The sequence below is a fragment of the Ammospiza caudacuta genome, chromosome 2 (assembly GCF_027887145.1).
Source record: "Ammospiza caudacuta isolate bAmmCau1 chromosome 2, bAmmCau1.pri, whole genome shotgun sequence".
In the NCBI taxonomy this organism is placed as follows: Eukaryota; Metazoa; Chordata; class Aves; order Passeriformes; family Passerellidae; genus Ammospiza; species Ammospiza caudacuta.
In genome coordinates this window covers 37,600,504-37,618,924 of record NC_080594.1, presented here as the reverse complement: position 1 = coordinate 37,618,924, position 18,421 = coordinate 37,600,504, and the positions used below count along the sequence as shown (strand labels likewise).

General features: G+C 36.2%; 1 protein-coding gene across 4 annotated transcripts in view; it reads right to left on the bottom strand.

Annotated features, from left to right (window-relative positions):
- The window catches only part of PICALM (phosphatidylinositol binding clathrin assembly protein), a 65,734-nt gene that overhangs the window by 28,880 nt on the left and 18,433 nt on the right, over positions 1 to 18,421 (bottom strand). For all 4 annotated transcript variants that reach the window (XM_058800665.1, XM_058800667.1, XM_058800666.1 and 1 more), the window contains exons 2-10: positions 11,285 to 11,427; positions 9,051 to 9,126; positions 7,717 to 7,819; positions 5,333 to 5,426; positions 4,722 to 4,833; positions 3,250 to 3,356; positions 2,322 to 2,363; positions 1,521 to 1,606; positions 186 to 309 (exon numbers count right to left, since the gene is read on the bottom strand). In XM_058800665.1, coding sequence (XP_058656648.1) covers positions 186 to 309; positions 1,521 to 1,606; positions 2,322 to 2,363; positions 3,250 to 3,356; positions 4,722 to 4,833; positions 5,333 to 5,426; positions 7,717 to 7,819; positions 9,051 to 9,126; positions 11,285 to 11,427 — 887 coding nt within the window. The remainder of the gene's footprint in view (positions 1 to 185; positions 310 to 1,520; positions 1,607 to 2,321; positions 2,364 to 3,249; positions 3,357 to 4,721; positions 4,834 to 5,332; positions 5,427 to 7,716; positions 7,820 to 9,050; positions 9,127 to 11,284; positions 11,428 to 18,421) is intronic.

The window sequence follows — 18,421 nt, the reverse complement described above, 5'->3', positions numbered from 1 at the left end:
AAAACTAACAAACCCTCCACAAGCTGTACCATCTAAGTACACACAATTCTACTTCCAGCACTTTGCCAACAGTACATGTTAAGTATTAAAAACTATGTTTTCCCCTTTGCTTTTTTAAGAATCTTAATAAGCTATCAAAAAGAACACAGGAAAAGTATTTTCAATTAAAAATTCTGTATGCTTACCTTTAAAGCTTTTAAGAGAGCCTGCTCTTCCTCTAACGCAGCTTGTTTTTCCCTTTCATCCACTTTCGTGAGGGACAGGCCAGTGCTTGCAAGGGAAGAGACTGCATTGGAAAGGGTGGTAGCCCTAAAGTCATTGGACAGGAGAAAAGCTGGCTGTTAAAACACAACACGTGATAGCGGCGTCTGAAGAACACTTCACTCGTACCCACCCAGTCTCCTTCTGAGCTCGCTGTAACATTGGCCAGATCTTACACTGCACAAGTGAAAAGTTTACATAACACACATCATATGAAATGCAAAATTAAAAATGCCCAGAAACCTTGCAGTCCACTCCACTGGCTTTTGGATTTTCCACCTTAAATGCTTCCCTCCAAATTGCATCACAAAATTCACATTTGAAGCCTTTTCCCTTCTCCTGTTTGTCTAAAATGACAATATTTTTAGGCACACAGCAATCTCCAATCATCTGGGCTCCATTTCAAATTGTTGTTAATTTAACAGGCTTAGTGAACAAACTATCAATGCTTTTAATATATCCCAAAAGAAATTTTTCATTTATCATCCTGTTCAACAATATGCAAAAAGATTTAAAACAAATACTTAACTTTGAACAGAGTAATCTTAAAAAAGAAAGCAAATATTCTAAAAATTAGTGCCCTAACAAAACAGTGCCCTAATAGTCACTGCCATAATGAACTCATAAAATATTAGTGCTTCAGTTTTTGAACATGCAATAAAGAAATGCTATTTAATTTTACAAGTCTTACCCCCAAGATTATGCTTTGTTAAATCGGAACAATGAAATTTGTCATGCAGAGGGGACTTCTCTGTATTGCCTGTTGTATTTCGGAAAGCACTCACAATAATTTAATGCCTTACACCATATGCATTATGGCTTTCACTTCCAATTACTTTCAAAATTCATTCTTAATGTAAGGACTTCCTGGAAGTATTTCCTTGCTTTTGACAAAACAGGGATTAAAGCTGAGATGTAGAAGTCTAAGGACATCTTCTGCATACCTTGCAGAAGTCTAATTATTAACATAAAAAGAACCTTTCCAGGTAGTACATAAATGAAACTTTGATTCTCTTCAGAAGTTCAGGATCCAATGCTAGAAGTGTAAGTAGGGATGCTAGAGGAGGCCCTTACAGGTCCTTAGATTCTAGTTCTGCTGACCTGGAAGAAGCTGTTTTAAGATATGACAACTTTCTAATCATTGCTCATACAATGCCTTTAAGGGAGCCTCTTCACATCTTAATTTACAATGAAATTGAAAAAAAAACTTATTTAACACTCAATTTGACAATTGTCCAAAAGGACAAATGTATAAGCACCTGCTTGCAGCTGTGGAATCTTTGATTTTCTTCCCCTCTAGAGAAGCTAAATGCTGTTCCAAAGCATCAAGAAGGCTACTCGGTGCCTGCAAAGAGAGACATTGGGGAATACATCTGAAGAAACCAATAGTTTAAATATTTTCAGAGAATGCAACTGTAGGGCAACTGGTACAACAGCTCTGAATACTTTTACCCCCTCTTGGCATTCTGTACATATTTAATGACTTCAAGTATAAGGTGCTGTATTCTATTCACTACATTATTCCATCATAATCATTTATCAGCAAGGACTGAAATAAGTCAAGAAATGTTAAAACTAACAGCTAGGAAACAGCAGGCAGATAATCAGAAGCAGTCAGTGTTTTAAGAGACACTAAGAAGGAAATGGTACCTAAAGTAATTTCTTTGTGCATGTTCTGCAAGCCTTCACATTAACTTCACATTAACTTCAATAGGCATATAGCCAAAAGCAAGGCTGCTAGAAACCACAGCTTCGTAATATCATGTAAGACTTTCATTATGTGACCTCACAGATATAAACTTTGTCTTCAAGCATGATGGAAATAAGGTTATCTTAAAATTCAATTAGAGAATGACAGAAATGTTATAAATTTTTTACAACAGGACCACTGAATATAAAAGCTAGGCTCTGACAGAGCTTGGATTTAATCACAGACTTAGAGATAAGTTGGTGACAACATATACAGTAATGCCTAAGTGAGTACCATAATGGCATTTCTGATCATGTAGCCCTAAAAATACATATACATGCACTGGCAAACACATAATAGGTTTATCTACCTGTGAGAGATCTGGTATGTCTCCTCTGTCAATTCCAACTTGCTGTAATAAAACAAACGAGCTTCAGAACCTGTTTTTTTTTTTTTTTTTAAGGCAGAGATACTCAGAAAGTAAACAACATTAACATGAAGTAATGCAAAAAGCACAAATTTGTTCAATATAAATTTTCAATCTCCAGAGTCTGTACTCTGTAATGGTTGGCTGTCATAAATTCTTGTTAAATGTGTACACATTGAAGTAGGTTGTGTTACAGAAATATTCAACAGATAGAAGCTCAGAAACAAGAGAGCAAGATCAGTGTTTTAGAACCTGAAGAAGTTTGCCTGTCTCACAATTTATGTGGCAAACTCTCAGACCTACTGACACACAGGGTATATTTGATGAAACAAAGCATCAATGAAGTTTTGTAAAGAAACATTTTTCTAAAATGAAGATGAAATTTAGGATGTTTGCAGCAGGACATATACTGTTACAACAGAAAGATCAGCAAAAAATCTTGAAGAAATTCCATGTTCTTCTGTTTGTCCCAGTTGCCTATTTCTGAGGCTGGTATTTTATCTAAAACTTCTGGTAGAATTGTGGGTTTTAAACTAGAATACAGCTAGAATCATAGAAAGCAGATCACCATGAGTTCCTTTGTTAAAAGTGAGTCTATTTTTCAAAGAAAGCTCGCAAGTATTCCATAACCAAGGAATTTTTAAAATGCACATTAATAAACTCTCCTCAGCAAAAGATAAACCAATAAGCACTCCACAGCCAGGTTTTCCAACACAGTCTTCAAATGAACTAACACCAGGGTAGAGATGAACAAGATGACCCTTGAGAGAATAGCAATTAAGCAAGGAGGAAGAAGCACCTGTTTTATGATAAAATAAGCACTTTACAAGCTGCTTCAAATAAACAGCTAAATTGATCAGCTTAAGTTTACCTCTGCAACTTTAAGGAACTCTGAGATCCGTGTCATTCTAGTGAGGAACTTCTTATATATATCAAGGCCTTCTTTGCATTGGTTCTTTTTCATATCAAAGTATTTTTCTAGAAACAGTAAGAATATTTGCATTAAATTAGAAATCAAGATTTGCAATGGATATGCAAAGTAAAAGCATATAAACCAAGACAAACAGAAAATACCTGCTGATCTGTTATTATGACAACTGCAGAAGTCACTATGCCTAACTTGCACCAAATGACAAAAGCTCTGTCAAATGTGAGCCACTGCTTCCATGCATGAAATTACACCTTACCTTGCAGGTACTAGATACCACGAAAGCATAACCACCTTGAAGAGGACAATCAAGTTAAAGAATAAGTCACTCAAAGAAATGTAAATTCATCTTCTTGGGAAGAAGAACAAACAAACAAAAAAAGAGCAGTTTTACAATCTGGCAGTCAAATACCTACTCTATTCCAGTGGCCAGCTATCAGGCAAGATTTTGATCTCTGACAAACTGATGCCTCTTACTATGGTCTGGGGCAGTGAAGTAAAACTGATTAGAAAACAACAGCGCTGAAAGCAAGAGGGTCCCACTCCTCCTTCGAAAAGCCCTTTCAAGGGCCTGCTTCTTCTTTTTTACTAAGCTTCACTCAAAGCATAAGTAGAAAGCAAGTGCATATTACTTCTTACCAAGGGAAAGGAAGCTGACAGGGGCGTCATACTGGAAGACTGACTGACTTCAGATTGTCCCTTACTGACTTATTCTGGATTTTACTTTTCATTTTGCAAGCACTGGGTAATGACAGCAATCAGGAGCTTCATTTAATCACAGCATATAACAAAATCAAGTAAATCAACTGATTACTTTCAACTTAATTCTTTCCTAAATTTAGAAAAATTTATCTCCAGTATGTGCACGTGAAAGGGCCTTAACTCTGAATTTTTAGTTGTCCTTAATATATAATATATGCTCTAGCAACATAAGATAACCAATCATGGAAACAAAGCAACATTGACCTTTCAACAGCCAAGCAATCACTGATCTTGTGACTGCAGATTTGCAACTGACCATAACTGATTCCTTTACTAGGAAACACAAACTGTTTCTTAAGAAAATCCCCAACCAACATCAATATTATAATTCAGGTTTGTCATGCAGTTTGGTAAGACAAAATTTAAAAAACAAAAAAACAAACCCAAACCAATGCACACAAAAATTCCCAACAGAGCAGTGCAAGAAAAAAAATTAGGTGAATAAAATCTTGGATGGACTTTGCTTTCAGATTTTACCTAGCCCTGAGTACAAAGCAATGTCAAATGCAACTGCACAGACAAACACTGGAAATAACAGCACAATTTTGATGTTTCACAGTAAGACTGTTTCAGTTTCTCAAGAGAGCAGCTCTTGTGAATCATTCACTGAGTTCCCCCCAGAGCTGAGCATTGCAGGGAGCAGTTATACCTACCCAAGAGGTTAATAATCCCTTCGTTATATGCCGCAAACAGTCTAATGGCATCTTTGAAGAGGAGCATGAAGGCAGCATTAATTACACCATTTGTAAGTTCATTGCTATTAACCTAGGAAGACCAGAGAAAAAGTTAATTGAACTGGATTGATCTCTTACTGGAAAACTTCTAGTTAAACTTTAGCACGTTGTCTCAAGACAGGCTTTCCTGTCATCTCACTGGCTGTTAGCAGAAAGTAACACCAAAACTAACCAACAGCTTCTCTCATCACAGAATTAAGTCAAATCATTTTGGCAGACATTTTTGTTAAACAAAGCTAATGTTAACTAACATAACTAAAAGACAGAGGGCATAAATAATCAGCTTTTCAACAAACAAGCAACGCTTACATAAGGTACACAATAAAAACACAGTCATTTAGCACAAAGCATTCTCTCCAGTGAGCATTGTATCTATTTTTTCTTGGGGGTACACCAATGAACAAAATGATTTGTGCTCTTTAAGCTGTGCAGATAATATGGAACCAAGTGCAAGACATTTAATCTTAACCTATTTTACATGTTTGTACAAGTTGACTGTATGTTAGAAGTGTACATGCTGCTAAACTTACATTAAAGTCAAGAAGTGCATCCATTTGATTTTGTATAATTGGTACAGTTTTTAAGAGTTTTTCTGTGCTCATTGTTCTCATCACTCCATCAGCCCTGTTGTGAGGAAAAAAAAAACCACAAAGAAAATTCTTCACATGAATTTTGAAAGCCATTGTTAGTAAGAAATGACAGAAAATATAGCAGGTCATCAGAGAAACCATTTAAGTCTTTGCCACACAAAGCCATCCTTGTGGTGTTTAGGAGTGGTGCCTAGCCAATGTAACGATAATAACTGCAGCACAGAAAAACAATTACTTATTTGGTCAAAATGTGACTTCAAGCTGAATTTTTGCTCAGAGAAAATGAAACTAATAGTGTTTTGAAATACAGGAGAGCTACAATGCATCAGGTAACAAGAAAAAAATTTCCAAAGATTATTTTTGAAGCAATTTTCAACGTATTCTTTTTCCAATCACTCAATTATTATTTTGTATCAGTTTGGATTCTTCTCAACGTAAAGAGGTAAGAAAGAATAAAAAAATGCAGCAGTATGTTTTTCAAGCTTTTTCAGAAAGATTCTACAGACTACATGAAATTTCCCTTTAATGGCTGACCACCAATATTTGGTTGTTTATTAATTGCTCAGATTGAATGTACTAAGATTGGCTGCACATTTGAAAAACTCATCAAATTAATACCAAAAATATCCAAGAAAAGCAACAGCTGAGGAAGAGACTAAATCCCCTCAGTGACATGAAACAACTGCTTTCTGTAAGACAAATCAGACAGCCTTGCAGCTCATCAGCATGCACAAAGCAAACCAAATGCTTCTGCAAGTGCAAATCTCATCGTGCATCTTCACAGAACAGTTTGTGGCTGTTCTCCAGGCTGGCAAGCAGTGGGGAGCATGCTGCTTCCAGTTCTCTACTTGTGCTGTATATTTACTGCTAACAGCAAACAGCAAATGCAAGAAACTGAATGGGGCAGAGCATGGGTGTGAGGGCCCTGAGAAAAATGGAGTAGGAAAGGCAGATTGCTGCCATCAGAACAGTTATTCCTACTGCTCACAGAAGCACCTCCAGGCACATGGTGCAGGCTAAATAATTAATCTCATTAGACCCAAAACACCTGATAAAACAATGGTGTATCTCTTCAGAGCAGCTGCAGCCACCTTACCACATACAAATCTTAAGCATGGAAAATACTGTTTTGTGTTGTTGGCAATCCAAGCAACTCTAAAGGCAGAATGAGCAAAAGGAGCCAAAGAATCCTCCTTTTACTCTACCATCACACTTCAAACAAAAATGGATCCTACAGTCTTAGGAGGCAGAAGGGATTTGGACAGTGTTCTGAGGCCCACTACAAATGCCTTTACAACCTTAATGCAAAATATCATTTGACAGCCCATCACTACAATTAATTCATTCAATAGTATTAAATTCAGATTTCTGTGGATTTAACATTAAGCTTTTAGTTTCAATATAAATTCACCTATATGGATAATATATGATTTAGATTGGAGTGTCCTATATATACATATATATATATACATACACACACATACATACATACACATATACATACACACATATATATATAAGACATCCAAATCTACAACTAGTATTATGCTTTTAAACCTTAAAAAGCACCATATAAAAAGATAATGGACAAAGATGGAAAGACTCAACTAACTGTAATTGGTACCTTTTCTCCAGCTTTCCCAAAGAAGAGCTCCAGATTAATTCCATCATTCACTATAACATGTAATTTACCAAACCACTGGTGCTCTGCACTGTGTTATTTTACATGTAAACAGGTAATTAATCTCAAAATAACTCCTCTTAAACGAGCACACTTCCCAGGGAAAATCTGAATTCCTGTCGACCAACTCAGGATAGCATCTGCTGTAAGGTACTATTAAAAGTACAAATTTACACTACCTTCAAAAGGTAGGAAACGTCACACAGATATTTTGTGACAGAACAGAGAAACACCAGGAAGGACTGCAAGGTTGTTTCACCTGTCATTTAAGCCTTCCAGAGCTACAAGCACAAATAAATTGCATGGTCCGCTATAATACATAAAAGGCAGAGTACATAATCTATTGTGAAAGATTTGTTAAAACTTCTACTTTTTTATGCAGACTTCCATGCATACCATCTTTCATTCCTTTATATTAAACTGTTGATGTTTAAAGATAAAAAATTACAACAACTGAAGTAAAAAACTTTTTGCTATATACACTTTCAGGCTGTTGGGCCTTGGAGTGTTATGGGAAATATTCAAAAGAGAAAAGGAGTCATTATTGTCTGTATTAAGCCAGAGCTAACGATGATATTTTTCACTAGAATTACAGGACATACAATAACACCTCAAGATCAGTAGAACAAAATGCAGTCCTTACCCTCTTTTTACTTTTGTGAAGTCAAAAGCCACTTGTCTATAGGAAACTGCCTTTTCATTCAAATACCTGCTATACCGCCTGATAAACGTTGACATGTCATAACCTAAAAAATAAGTTTCAGGGGTTTATTACTTACCTAATCAAAGAACAAGAATGTTATTCAAAATAAAGTGCAAACTATTAGCACAAGACAGCTCCATTGACTAGGGAAAACTGTGCAAAAATATAGTCTGAAAATAACTGCGTACGTCACTGTATTCACCATGTAAATCAGACAATACCACAAATATCTAGACAACCTCAAGTATGTTAAAGTTTACACTTCACTTCCTAAGGAAATCACTTCCACAAGCAAATTGAAGTAATTTTTATGCAAGTTCTTTTATATTACAATAGACATTACCATCAAAGAAATTAAATGATGCATTCACAAAGGCATTCACATCAGCTCAGCAACACATTGTCTCATTTGCAACTGAACAGAAAAAAAAAGGCTTTGATGGAAACACAACACTATGACAGAAATTCTTCTCTGTTAAGATAGCAGTGATGGGAAATATTTTGATTAACTGTCAATCTAGGGGTATAGACTAAGAAGAAGATCTGTTCATAGTCTATGCTGAGACCATAGAAGTTAAAACTCAAAATAAATGATAATTTGGTAGAGCCTTGGTTATAAGTGAGAAGATTTCTGTCCTCAGGCAATCACTTTGGCTGCCTGTTCTAGTACACCTGTGGCAAAGATCAGAACTATGTAAGAAGCAGTAGACAAAGTAAGGAACCATCTTAGGAGAAAAAAAAATGCTAGCTACAGGTATGGACAGAACTGCACTGAACTGCAGCATAACAGTTTGGAAGACTATTTCAGTTGAAAAATCTGAACCAGAGAAACAGATATTTGCCCACTGGATTAGTCTCAAAGATAAATGGAATAGTCTTTGATCAATTTTCCAAAAATGTAATTTTAATTTTATTTAGATACGGTTCTTGTCTCACTGATATGATGTAAGTACATATGATGAATTTTTAAAAAAATTAATAATCAAAATTGTCTCATTTGGAGATGTCTATCTCTACAGAAATAAGAGGGATACTGAGATTCATATGTCTAACAAAGTCAGAAGCCTTTAAGTATGCCTGTAAGAACAGATTCAACATGGTCCTCCAGCACACAGCTCCTGCCACACCATTACAGTGCTTTATTTAAGAAATGCAGCCTGGGGTAAAATGGACAGAAAAGTTACTTCCTAAATGACAGGGTTCATTAGAGTAAGCAAGTTGCCTTTGCTGTTCCTCAGCACATTACTAAATTTAATGAATAAAAGACACCTTACCTTGCAATCCACTTTTGTCTAGGAAATTGCTCAAATTAAACAATGTGTTTCTGGATGCCAAATACTGGATAAAACGCTACACAAAAGAGAAAAAATTGAATACTTTCACTGTGTTACCAAGGAGAAGGAATTGCAGTAACAACACTAGAAACTTTTTATCCAGGTTACAAAATTCCACTTTTATGCCTTAAGACTGACTTCAAATCTGGAAACTATTACAAAACCAGCTAAACTATCAAAGTAAGCTAGTTATTTTTTTATGCATAGATCTCTGAAAAAATCTAAGTAGCATTTTGTATGAAGGCCTCATTTAGTTGGAGTTTATTTTAAGCTAGAATATGGAACTCTGAACTTCTGAAAAAAATCCCTTCAAATACATTCTCATTTTACATGCTCATAGTTGTTTCACTGACTTCAATTTTATAACAACGGATTTAATAATGCTAATTAACAAAGTCATCTTTGCTCAGCATACAATTGTAATGGTACTTAGCTTAAACATGAATATAGGTGATGGAAATGTTAGTTGGCTTATAAATCAAATATCAAACATAACAATTCATGTAAAGCATTAACACTGTATCACAATACTTCTTATAACACTTAATTACAAATTATGTTTCACAAGGTGAAGGATGCCATTTTCATCTTGTAAAGACACATTTAAGATTGTTGACACAATAGGAAAAAAAACTTGTACAGAGCTGCTACAAAAATAAGCCAATCATTCAGTTGCAAGAACCATTTTGACAAAAGACAAAAGCAGTGTTGATTAGTGTAACATGTAGTACTTAATTACTTTTACTAGCATACATAAGTTACATAGAAAAAAGACTGGAGAAGAGTAAAGGCACTCAATATCTAGTTGTAAAGGAATTAAAGTTGAAGGCAGCATCCCTGGAGGTATTTCAAAGACACACAGATGTGGCATTTGGGGATATGGGCTAGTGGTGGGCTTGCAGTGCTGGGTTAGCAGCTGGACTTGATTTTAAAGGTCCTTCGCAATCTAAATGGTGCTATAATCTGTTTGCACTCTCATTGTCCAAGTACTACTTCCAACTGTGAAAAATTTCATTTTGAGCAGCAATCTTACCCTCAACACTCTTGTAATATACTTGGCAAGCAAAATTTGTTTGTAAATTCATAAATATTCTTAATGCAAAGTATTTCAGCCAGTGGTCCCATTAAATACTTTTAATTGCTATGAACTATTTTGGTATCAGTTTAAAATTAATATGACTCAAATTGCAAGGTGTTTTGAAAAGTGTCAATTATCCCAATGAAAAAGTTTAAGCTTCAAGCCAACAACAGAAGTTTGCCCTCTTGTGGCTTAGTTAGCTTCACAGAATAGATTTTCACCCAGACCAGCAATAACCTGCAAATGAAACCAGTATATGTTTGAAAACTTAACCTCCCTCTCCAACCCACACAAGTCAGTCAGAGGAAACAGTTCCTCTGAATGCAAACTCAAATGAAAAATGTTGGTAATTTGCTAAAAGGATCTTAATTCCAAAGTTCATATAGCTTACCTTATTCTGCAGTAAAAAGGAATGTTTACAAACATTTTCTAAGAAGATCTTGGAAATATTTTTTTTTGGTTTTTTAAAGACAAAACATTCATGCTGCTGCTATGCTTGGCTTGGTATTCCAAACAATAAGGGCCCATAGGAATTAGAACTGTGAGACAAAACAGGTTTATTCCTTTTTGTGTAACTTGGGGTTATGTTTGTTAAACTGTTCAACTGTTAATAGTTTGGTGTTATTTCACCCTGTCCTAGGGTGACCCTCAAAGCCAACTCATAGGCACACATTTTTTTTCTTTGTAAAAAATTAGGGCGTGATGGTAGAAATTACTTTAGAATGAAGTTATCAAGGAAAAAAGACCATAGAGTTAGCTACAGCATGAAGGCAAAACTGCTTCCATTTTCAGCTTGTAGAATCCCATGTGAGTTAGCTTTTCTTGGGTTTTTTCTCTTTCATCATTAGAATATGAAGATAGGAAAAAAGCACCCTCAGCACTTGGGACATTTACTTTTTACACTAGAGTTGCACACTTTGAAGTAGAAACAATGGAAAGAAACAGAAAATGAGACTTGTGTTCATTCAGAGTAGGATCCAAAAAAGCAAACCTGAAGATTGTCTTACAAAAAAAAATTACTGGAAGCATTTAGGTGGCATTTACAGGAATGAGGGACTGCAACTGTTCTCAAAATAATACATCACTTTTGTATTACCTCATTTCCATACACCATTAGATGATGGGTTGTGATAAGAGACTTGAAGACCACTACCCAGCTACTGTTGGTAGTTCTTTCAAATAAACTATCTGCCAGTTGCGGGATGTTCACATTCATCTCATTTGTGCACTGGATTAAATCTGCAATACAAAAATTTCTGTTGTTATTATCAGTTATGTAAAGGAAGATCAGTAATGTTCCCTAAAAAAACCAGTACATTCATTTTCTGTAGTAATATTTTTTTATGAAAACTGAGGGGCTTTCCAGCAAAATAAACATCAAAAAGTAGCATGGCTCTGGTCTATCAGAACTTAATGATACAAAGCTCACTCTGCTCACTGCCAAGACTCAACTGCTTTTGCAGCTGCCTTAGAAGTACCATAATGACTTACACTATCTCTGACTAACAACTCCCAGCTTTCAAACACCAAAAGCATTAAATAGCAAAATAATTATTACATGGTACCATTTCATTAAGTTTTACTGGAAGATTATGACTAGAATTAACTGTAATCTCAGATTTCTGGCCTCTTAATGGATCAGTAAATACTTTCCAGCACTGGTTCAAAGTGAGTAATACAGGATTCCAATACTACTTAGTCTTCATAAAATGCAATCAACACCTTCAAAAGGGCAGAGGAAATGTTGAGTGGAAAAAGGAGCCCCTAGCAACAATGCCAGAAACTGACAGGATCATTTAGTTCAAACAAAGTTGGATCATTAACCAAAAGGATGGTTAGGAGCACAAGACCTGAGGTTGGCTAACTAAAACAAAGCTTTCCAATCTCTGTTCAACCTGGACTACTGTCCCACCTGTGTAAACATGGGGAGCTATACTTTCAGTACAACCAACAGAACAACGTCCCATCATCCAGTAACTTATTCCCAAAGGCCAGTGAAGGAAGGGATGGCTTATGATCACGACACTGTGTTGACAAATACAACAGAAACAACTATATGATAATACAGCTCGCTAATATTTAATATGAAGCGTAACTTAATGCAACATAGCAGTGATGAAATTTTTCTACCATTACCATTCCAAAAATAAACCAGCAAATTTCAGTCAAACTGACAGCCCTGTCAAAGGCTGTAGCTCAATAAAAATCAAGACTTCAGAATGTCCTATGCCTTCCTGACTAAGGACTACCAAGGCATACTGGAAACAACCATTTAATCTGAAGGCAAACATTTCACTTTTGAAGACAGTTTTATATCTTCCTATGAACAATCATCCACCTTGAAGGACTCCTGAAAGACAGGACCTTCCTTCAGCCAGAGCAGCAGGTAAGCACAGCTACCACACACTCTGAACTAGTATGGTCAGAACTGAAAAAGCTGCTATTTACATGTTTAAGTATTAAAGGAAGCGAGCAGGAAATGATTTCCACATTCATAAATGTAATGAGATGGAGAGATAAACATTCTTTTATCTACAAGTAAAATTGTGATGACTACAGGCATTCATGACCTCATTTCTAAGTCACGGTTATCTGTTACTGGATGATGATTTGGGGTTGTTAAGACAATGCCAGGATATTACTCAGCAAGAGATGTGCTCTGAACTGGATCATCAAAACCAAGCCCTGCAGCTTCTTCACCTTCAGGTCTTCCCTCCTAAATAATAACACAAGCAGTTTTGTGCAAGGCTATCTGGCAGGAACATACATTAAATACAAAGGTACACACATCACTGGATGTCAAGTCATACATTTTGGCATAAGAGGTGCAAGCGCATATTAGAAAGTGAGAATTTCTATACTTAACTGCAACACCAGCCAGCAAATCAACAGTAATAAAAAATACAAAAGAAGAGGTGGCACTTGAAAATTCACTATCTAAAAATATTAAAAAACCCCACGCGAAATAAATATCCAGCATAGACGATATTTTGTGCTGGGAGAAATGGTTTCTGAAATGCCACTGAACTTTGGAATCATTATCTGTTGCAGTGTATAAAAGAAAACAGGCTCTGTACCCCTCAGAAAATGATCCCTCACAGGACTGATGAGTGTTTCTGTGAAAAGCATATGAATGAACCTGGGGGGCAGAGGGGCAGAGGGAAAGTGCCAGCACATTATGAAGAACCGGTGACCAACTGGGAGAGAATAAAGGCAAGAAGCAAAGTACAGAGGCAACTCCAGCCTCCAGTGGAAGTAAATTTGACAATGCAAACATGGGAGTCACTACAATACTACAGTTACTACAAACTAAATTTAGTAAAACATGAAATTTCTCCCTCTCCAAAATACAGACTGAACAGATGCACAACAATCTGGTATGTATTAATACCTCAAAGTACCTAAACCATACACATCTCAGAAAAGTTCCATCACTCTGAAATTTATTTTCAGAGTATTTTCATAAGCAATGCTAAATAGGTAAAGAAATATTTGCACAGTTACACCCAAATTAGAACAGCAATTTTTGTGCTAACTATACTATAAGCAGCATAGTACAGACAGCAGAAGATGGTATCCTTCATCCCACACTCCTGCACTACATCCCACACTACATATACAGTGTTCCTACTTATCCTATTCCCACAAACACCCTTCATTAAAGGAGAGGAACAAATATATAGTTATTTTCACATCCTACACTTAACATAACTTGTCTCACACCCACCTATGAAAACACTAGCTATGTGTTTGGAAACCTAAGGGCCCCCAAGCAACAAATCTCTAGACTGCTACTTACTGGAAATGCTACGAGCAATACCACAGGCAGGTGTATAACCAAAGGGTACAGCACTAAGGGGAACAGCTTTCATCTTAGAGCACAAATAGAAACAAACAAAATCATCAAGAAAACAAAGGATAACCCTTGGTAAAAGAGTGATCCCTGTTTCATTGATCATCTTGTCATGGGAGTCAGGGAGAAAGATTTAATAGTTACTCCCATCAATACTACAGAAAGGAAAATCACTTTATGTGTCAATCTTCTGCATTAAGGCCAGAATACCTCACAGCAGAAAAGGAAATACTCTCCTGGGAAATAAGCCACCTAAAATCACAGAATTCTGCAATTCTAAAATCTGTTAAAACTTTCACAGTAAGAGACACACAGCATACAGGTGTTAAATATTTCAAAGAAGGCAGCAATCAGCAACAAGAATCTTAAGCTTGCAGCTGGCTGGGAGACTTATTTGAGGGAAGCTTAGACAGCATCAAGCGCACAGTCATATCCATGGATGTGGCTGGGGACAGCCAAGGGAAAAGCTGCCAGGTTGCCCAGGGTGTAAAGCACCTCTTGCAATGCACAAGAAGTGGTTGAAGGAGGTGGGTTTATTCCACCAGCAAAATACAAGGCTGGAGGCAGAGAGGGCGAATATAAAGACTGCCTTCAATATTTCTTGGAGGTTCACAGAAAACAGATGAAAAGCAAAAGAAAATGGTCAGGCACCAGAGCCTGTAAACAGCCAGAGCTACTAATGTTCAGCATGGTTTAAAAGCTGGGGTTCATTACAGGACCTGAGATCCCTTCCAATCTAAAGCAATTTACAAATCTATGCAACATCTACAGAACAAGAAAATAAAGGCAACAAAAACAGAGAAGTAGCTTACACAGTACGTTGAAGTTGGAAAGAGTAGTCCAACAGGTATTCCTAAGATCAAAAACCTTAGACTTATGTGACTGACAAAACATGCTTTGAGAACACCACTTACCTACCTACAGTATCAAATTTTGGCAGAGGTTTCAGAGGTAAAACTAGATTTTCCGAGGAAACACTCGTAGCTTGTTTTAAAATAGCATTTAGATTTTATTTTTGTTGTAACAGTTAAAGCTTTCACCACCAAGTGACTTTCACATAATTCAGTTCTGTTTGGATCCCTTTCCACCAAAGCAAGGGTTTTGCAAGGAATCATAAAGGTCTGGCCAAGAGACATTTCAGCAACACTTGAAGATTTGCAATTGCACCTGCACCAAAGCAAGCACATTGCCTAACCCTGTTCAAGTTAACTACTGCAAAACATGCAGTACCATACTTACTGTACAATACTCAGGCTTAGAAAAAATTATATACTTGCAACTCCCAACCAAGAGTTCTACAGCCTTTCAACTGTTCAGTCTTCATTACGGGAAAGAGCCAAGTGATTCATTGCCTTCTGCTATTCATAGTTATCAGGTGAAACAAGTATAAAGGTGCAAAGTAGAATAAAAGCAGAACAAGATTGAAGATTCCTACACAAGAGGAGGCAATCACCTACACAAAGCAGTGACTACAAGGCTATGATGATAAAGACTTCTGTCTACTCCAGATTAGGCATGTAGATGCGGATTAGCCAACCCATGGCAAGAGATCATGAGTCTTGACCCATGGCAAACATGAGGAAGGTCAGGCTGGATAATAAAGCACCAAAGGCATGTGTTCCAAATCACCCCAAAGAATGCATGTGCTTTCAGCATGTGCCTGTGCCCTAATGCCTTGGGCAGCACCTCACTCTGCACCAGGCAGCCTGCTAAAACAAAATTATAAAAAACTGGTTTCCTTCCACACAAAAAAAGAACCACAAGGTATCCTGAATGATTTCTTTTCCCAGAAGCTTACTCATATGAATTCACAGTAAGATTCTAAAGAACCGGGTTGAGAATAGCTTTCATTAACAGTTTTAGTTTCAGGTCCAGTTTCAGTTTACCGTGACATTTGTGGTAACTTGACAAGCAGACTGAATGTAAGCCAGATTTACACACTCCATGTACATGCAGTACCTGGTTATTTCCAATGCTTTACCTGTATCTCTCATTTCGAACAATATTTTTATTTGTAAAATATCAGTCTGAAAATATTTACATGAGTAAATCTTCCAGGCCAGAAAGTGTGCCCCACACCCCAGTTACTTCAAAATAGGTCAAGCAACTGTGACAGATATCCATCTTGTTACCTATGGCTTTTTCACCTTTTACGCCACTGACACTACCTTAAGCAAGGAATTGGTTATATCCTGCAAGTTATTGACAGTTGTACCATTTAAAAAAATATATATAATGGGAGAGACAGTATCCTTTCAGTAAGCAATTGAACTATTGATCATCCAACATGAGTAAGCAGATAGTGCCAAGATCTAAACACATTACATTCTTCAGTTAAAAAATAAAGAATAATAAAAGAATATTTAAATGCATATTGGTGGATCCAAAGCATGAGCCAATACACATCAGATTATGTTTACATAAGTGGCCAATTTAAAATTTAAGTTAACACAGCAAAGTTGTTTCTTTTTTTAAATACAAAAGGAAATATAAAACATTTATTGCATGAATTAATATTCACACAACTTATGCCCACACAGAGGAGTTCAAGAGAACACAATTAATTTAGTATTGTTCAAACTGAAAAGAAAACATGCTAGTGACTGACACTCCACTCACGAGGGAACACTTGTGGCCAGTCACAATGTTGGAATACAGCACAGTGTCTATCCTTGAGATAATTTCACTTAACAGTGTGCATCTGCTTGTGATCAATTCCTCTTTCACCCAAGGCCATACAAAACAATTTTTAGATTTGAGTAAAAGATTTAATAATTATTGATACAGAGCTATTTTGTTTTCCTCTTAAGGGACCATTTTCTCAATGAGAGAAAGCCTTCAAAGCTGACACACTCTCATTTTACCATACCTTTGGAAATGAGTGGGAAAAACATTGGTTTCTCAACCCAAAAGGCTGAAACAAAAATAAAATAATAATGGAAAAGACATGGTTATCTACCCTGTCAATACTCAAGTTAAATTCCTTTCCTGGCTGCCTAGATTTCAATTCCTATAATGGTTTTCAAATTATACCAGTTTCCTCTATGTCAGGGTCACATTTTCTTCTTGTTCCACACAAATATTTGATCACTGGAACAGAGCTGCTCCCTCATTTGGTCAGCAATCTTAATCAAAATGCAAATGGTCTGAATCGAAAAGTCTATTAAACAGCTAAAACATTTCCAAAGGATAGGTGAGAAAGCAGCAAAGTGACCATTTCCCAATGGTCACACAATGACACACTGTGTAGCACCAGTTAACACTGACAAATTCAGGAATTTGGGGAAAATTTCAAAGAGCAGAAGTCAGCAAGTTCACATCAAATTGGTTAATGATATGAAAAACTGGTTTTATGCCATTGAGGAGTCAGCCACTAGCCAAAAAGTTCCTTCATTTGATTTTTTGTTAGGAATAAAGTTACAGCAAGCTTTTACTACTTCTAAAGAAATTTTACAGGTTTAAGACCAACATTCCCCTGCCTACCCCTAAAGAGCTCATGATCTATATGGCCACATAGATTTTAAATAGTCCTGTTACAGGTTCTGGGAAAGCACACGACTGCCACATCTTTCCTTTCCAGAAGGACATTGAGAAAGTTTCACAAGAGGGGGGGAAATATGGGTTATTGAGAAGGAGAGGGGGGAAAATAAAAGAAATTAACATGTTCCAATTACAGTAATGCAACATTTGTCAGCAGATCTTAAATGAAGGAGAAACTGAATTTAGCATCAACAAAGTTTTTCATTGTCTATTTTTATCTTGTTATTTACTGAACTGGAAGTGTCTTTTTAACCAGAGTGGTTTGCATGAAATGTAACATAAAATAATAGAAATATCTAACCCCTGTATATTAGATATTCTTCCCAGTTGTATTTTTTTTCTTCAAATTTCTATAAGATCATCTTCCTTCCTTGAATAATTGGCAAATCAAGGTAGTTCCTTATTTTCAAAACTTCAATAAAAAGTTTCAAGTAGAGTTTTTCAACTGGCTACAGATCAAAACAGATATTTTGGATTATGGAGGTTATTTTTTCTATTCACCTTGACACATGACTATGAAGAGTGTGCTCTAATTTTATCCAATTACAAAATTTAAAAAATTAAATGACTTCACAAATACATAACAGTTTTATTCTAGCAAAGTGCTTTGAAAACATTTCTGAAACATATAGAGACAGTTTTCTCTAATATTTAAATACTTGGAGGACTTAACTGTGCCATGAAAGAACACTTATAAAAACTTCAAAAAATCAGAATACCAAAATAAGAACAAAAGAAAAGGTTTTCTGTAAAATCTATAATTAAAATCTACTTCTACAGATTAACAGTTCTGACAACTACAAACCCTGACACGTTCAGACCTGATTCTACACATTCCAA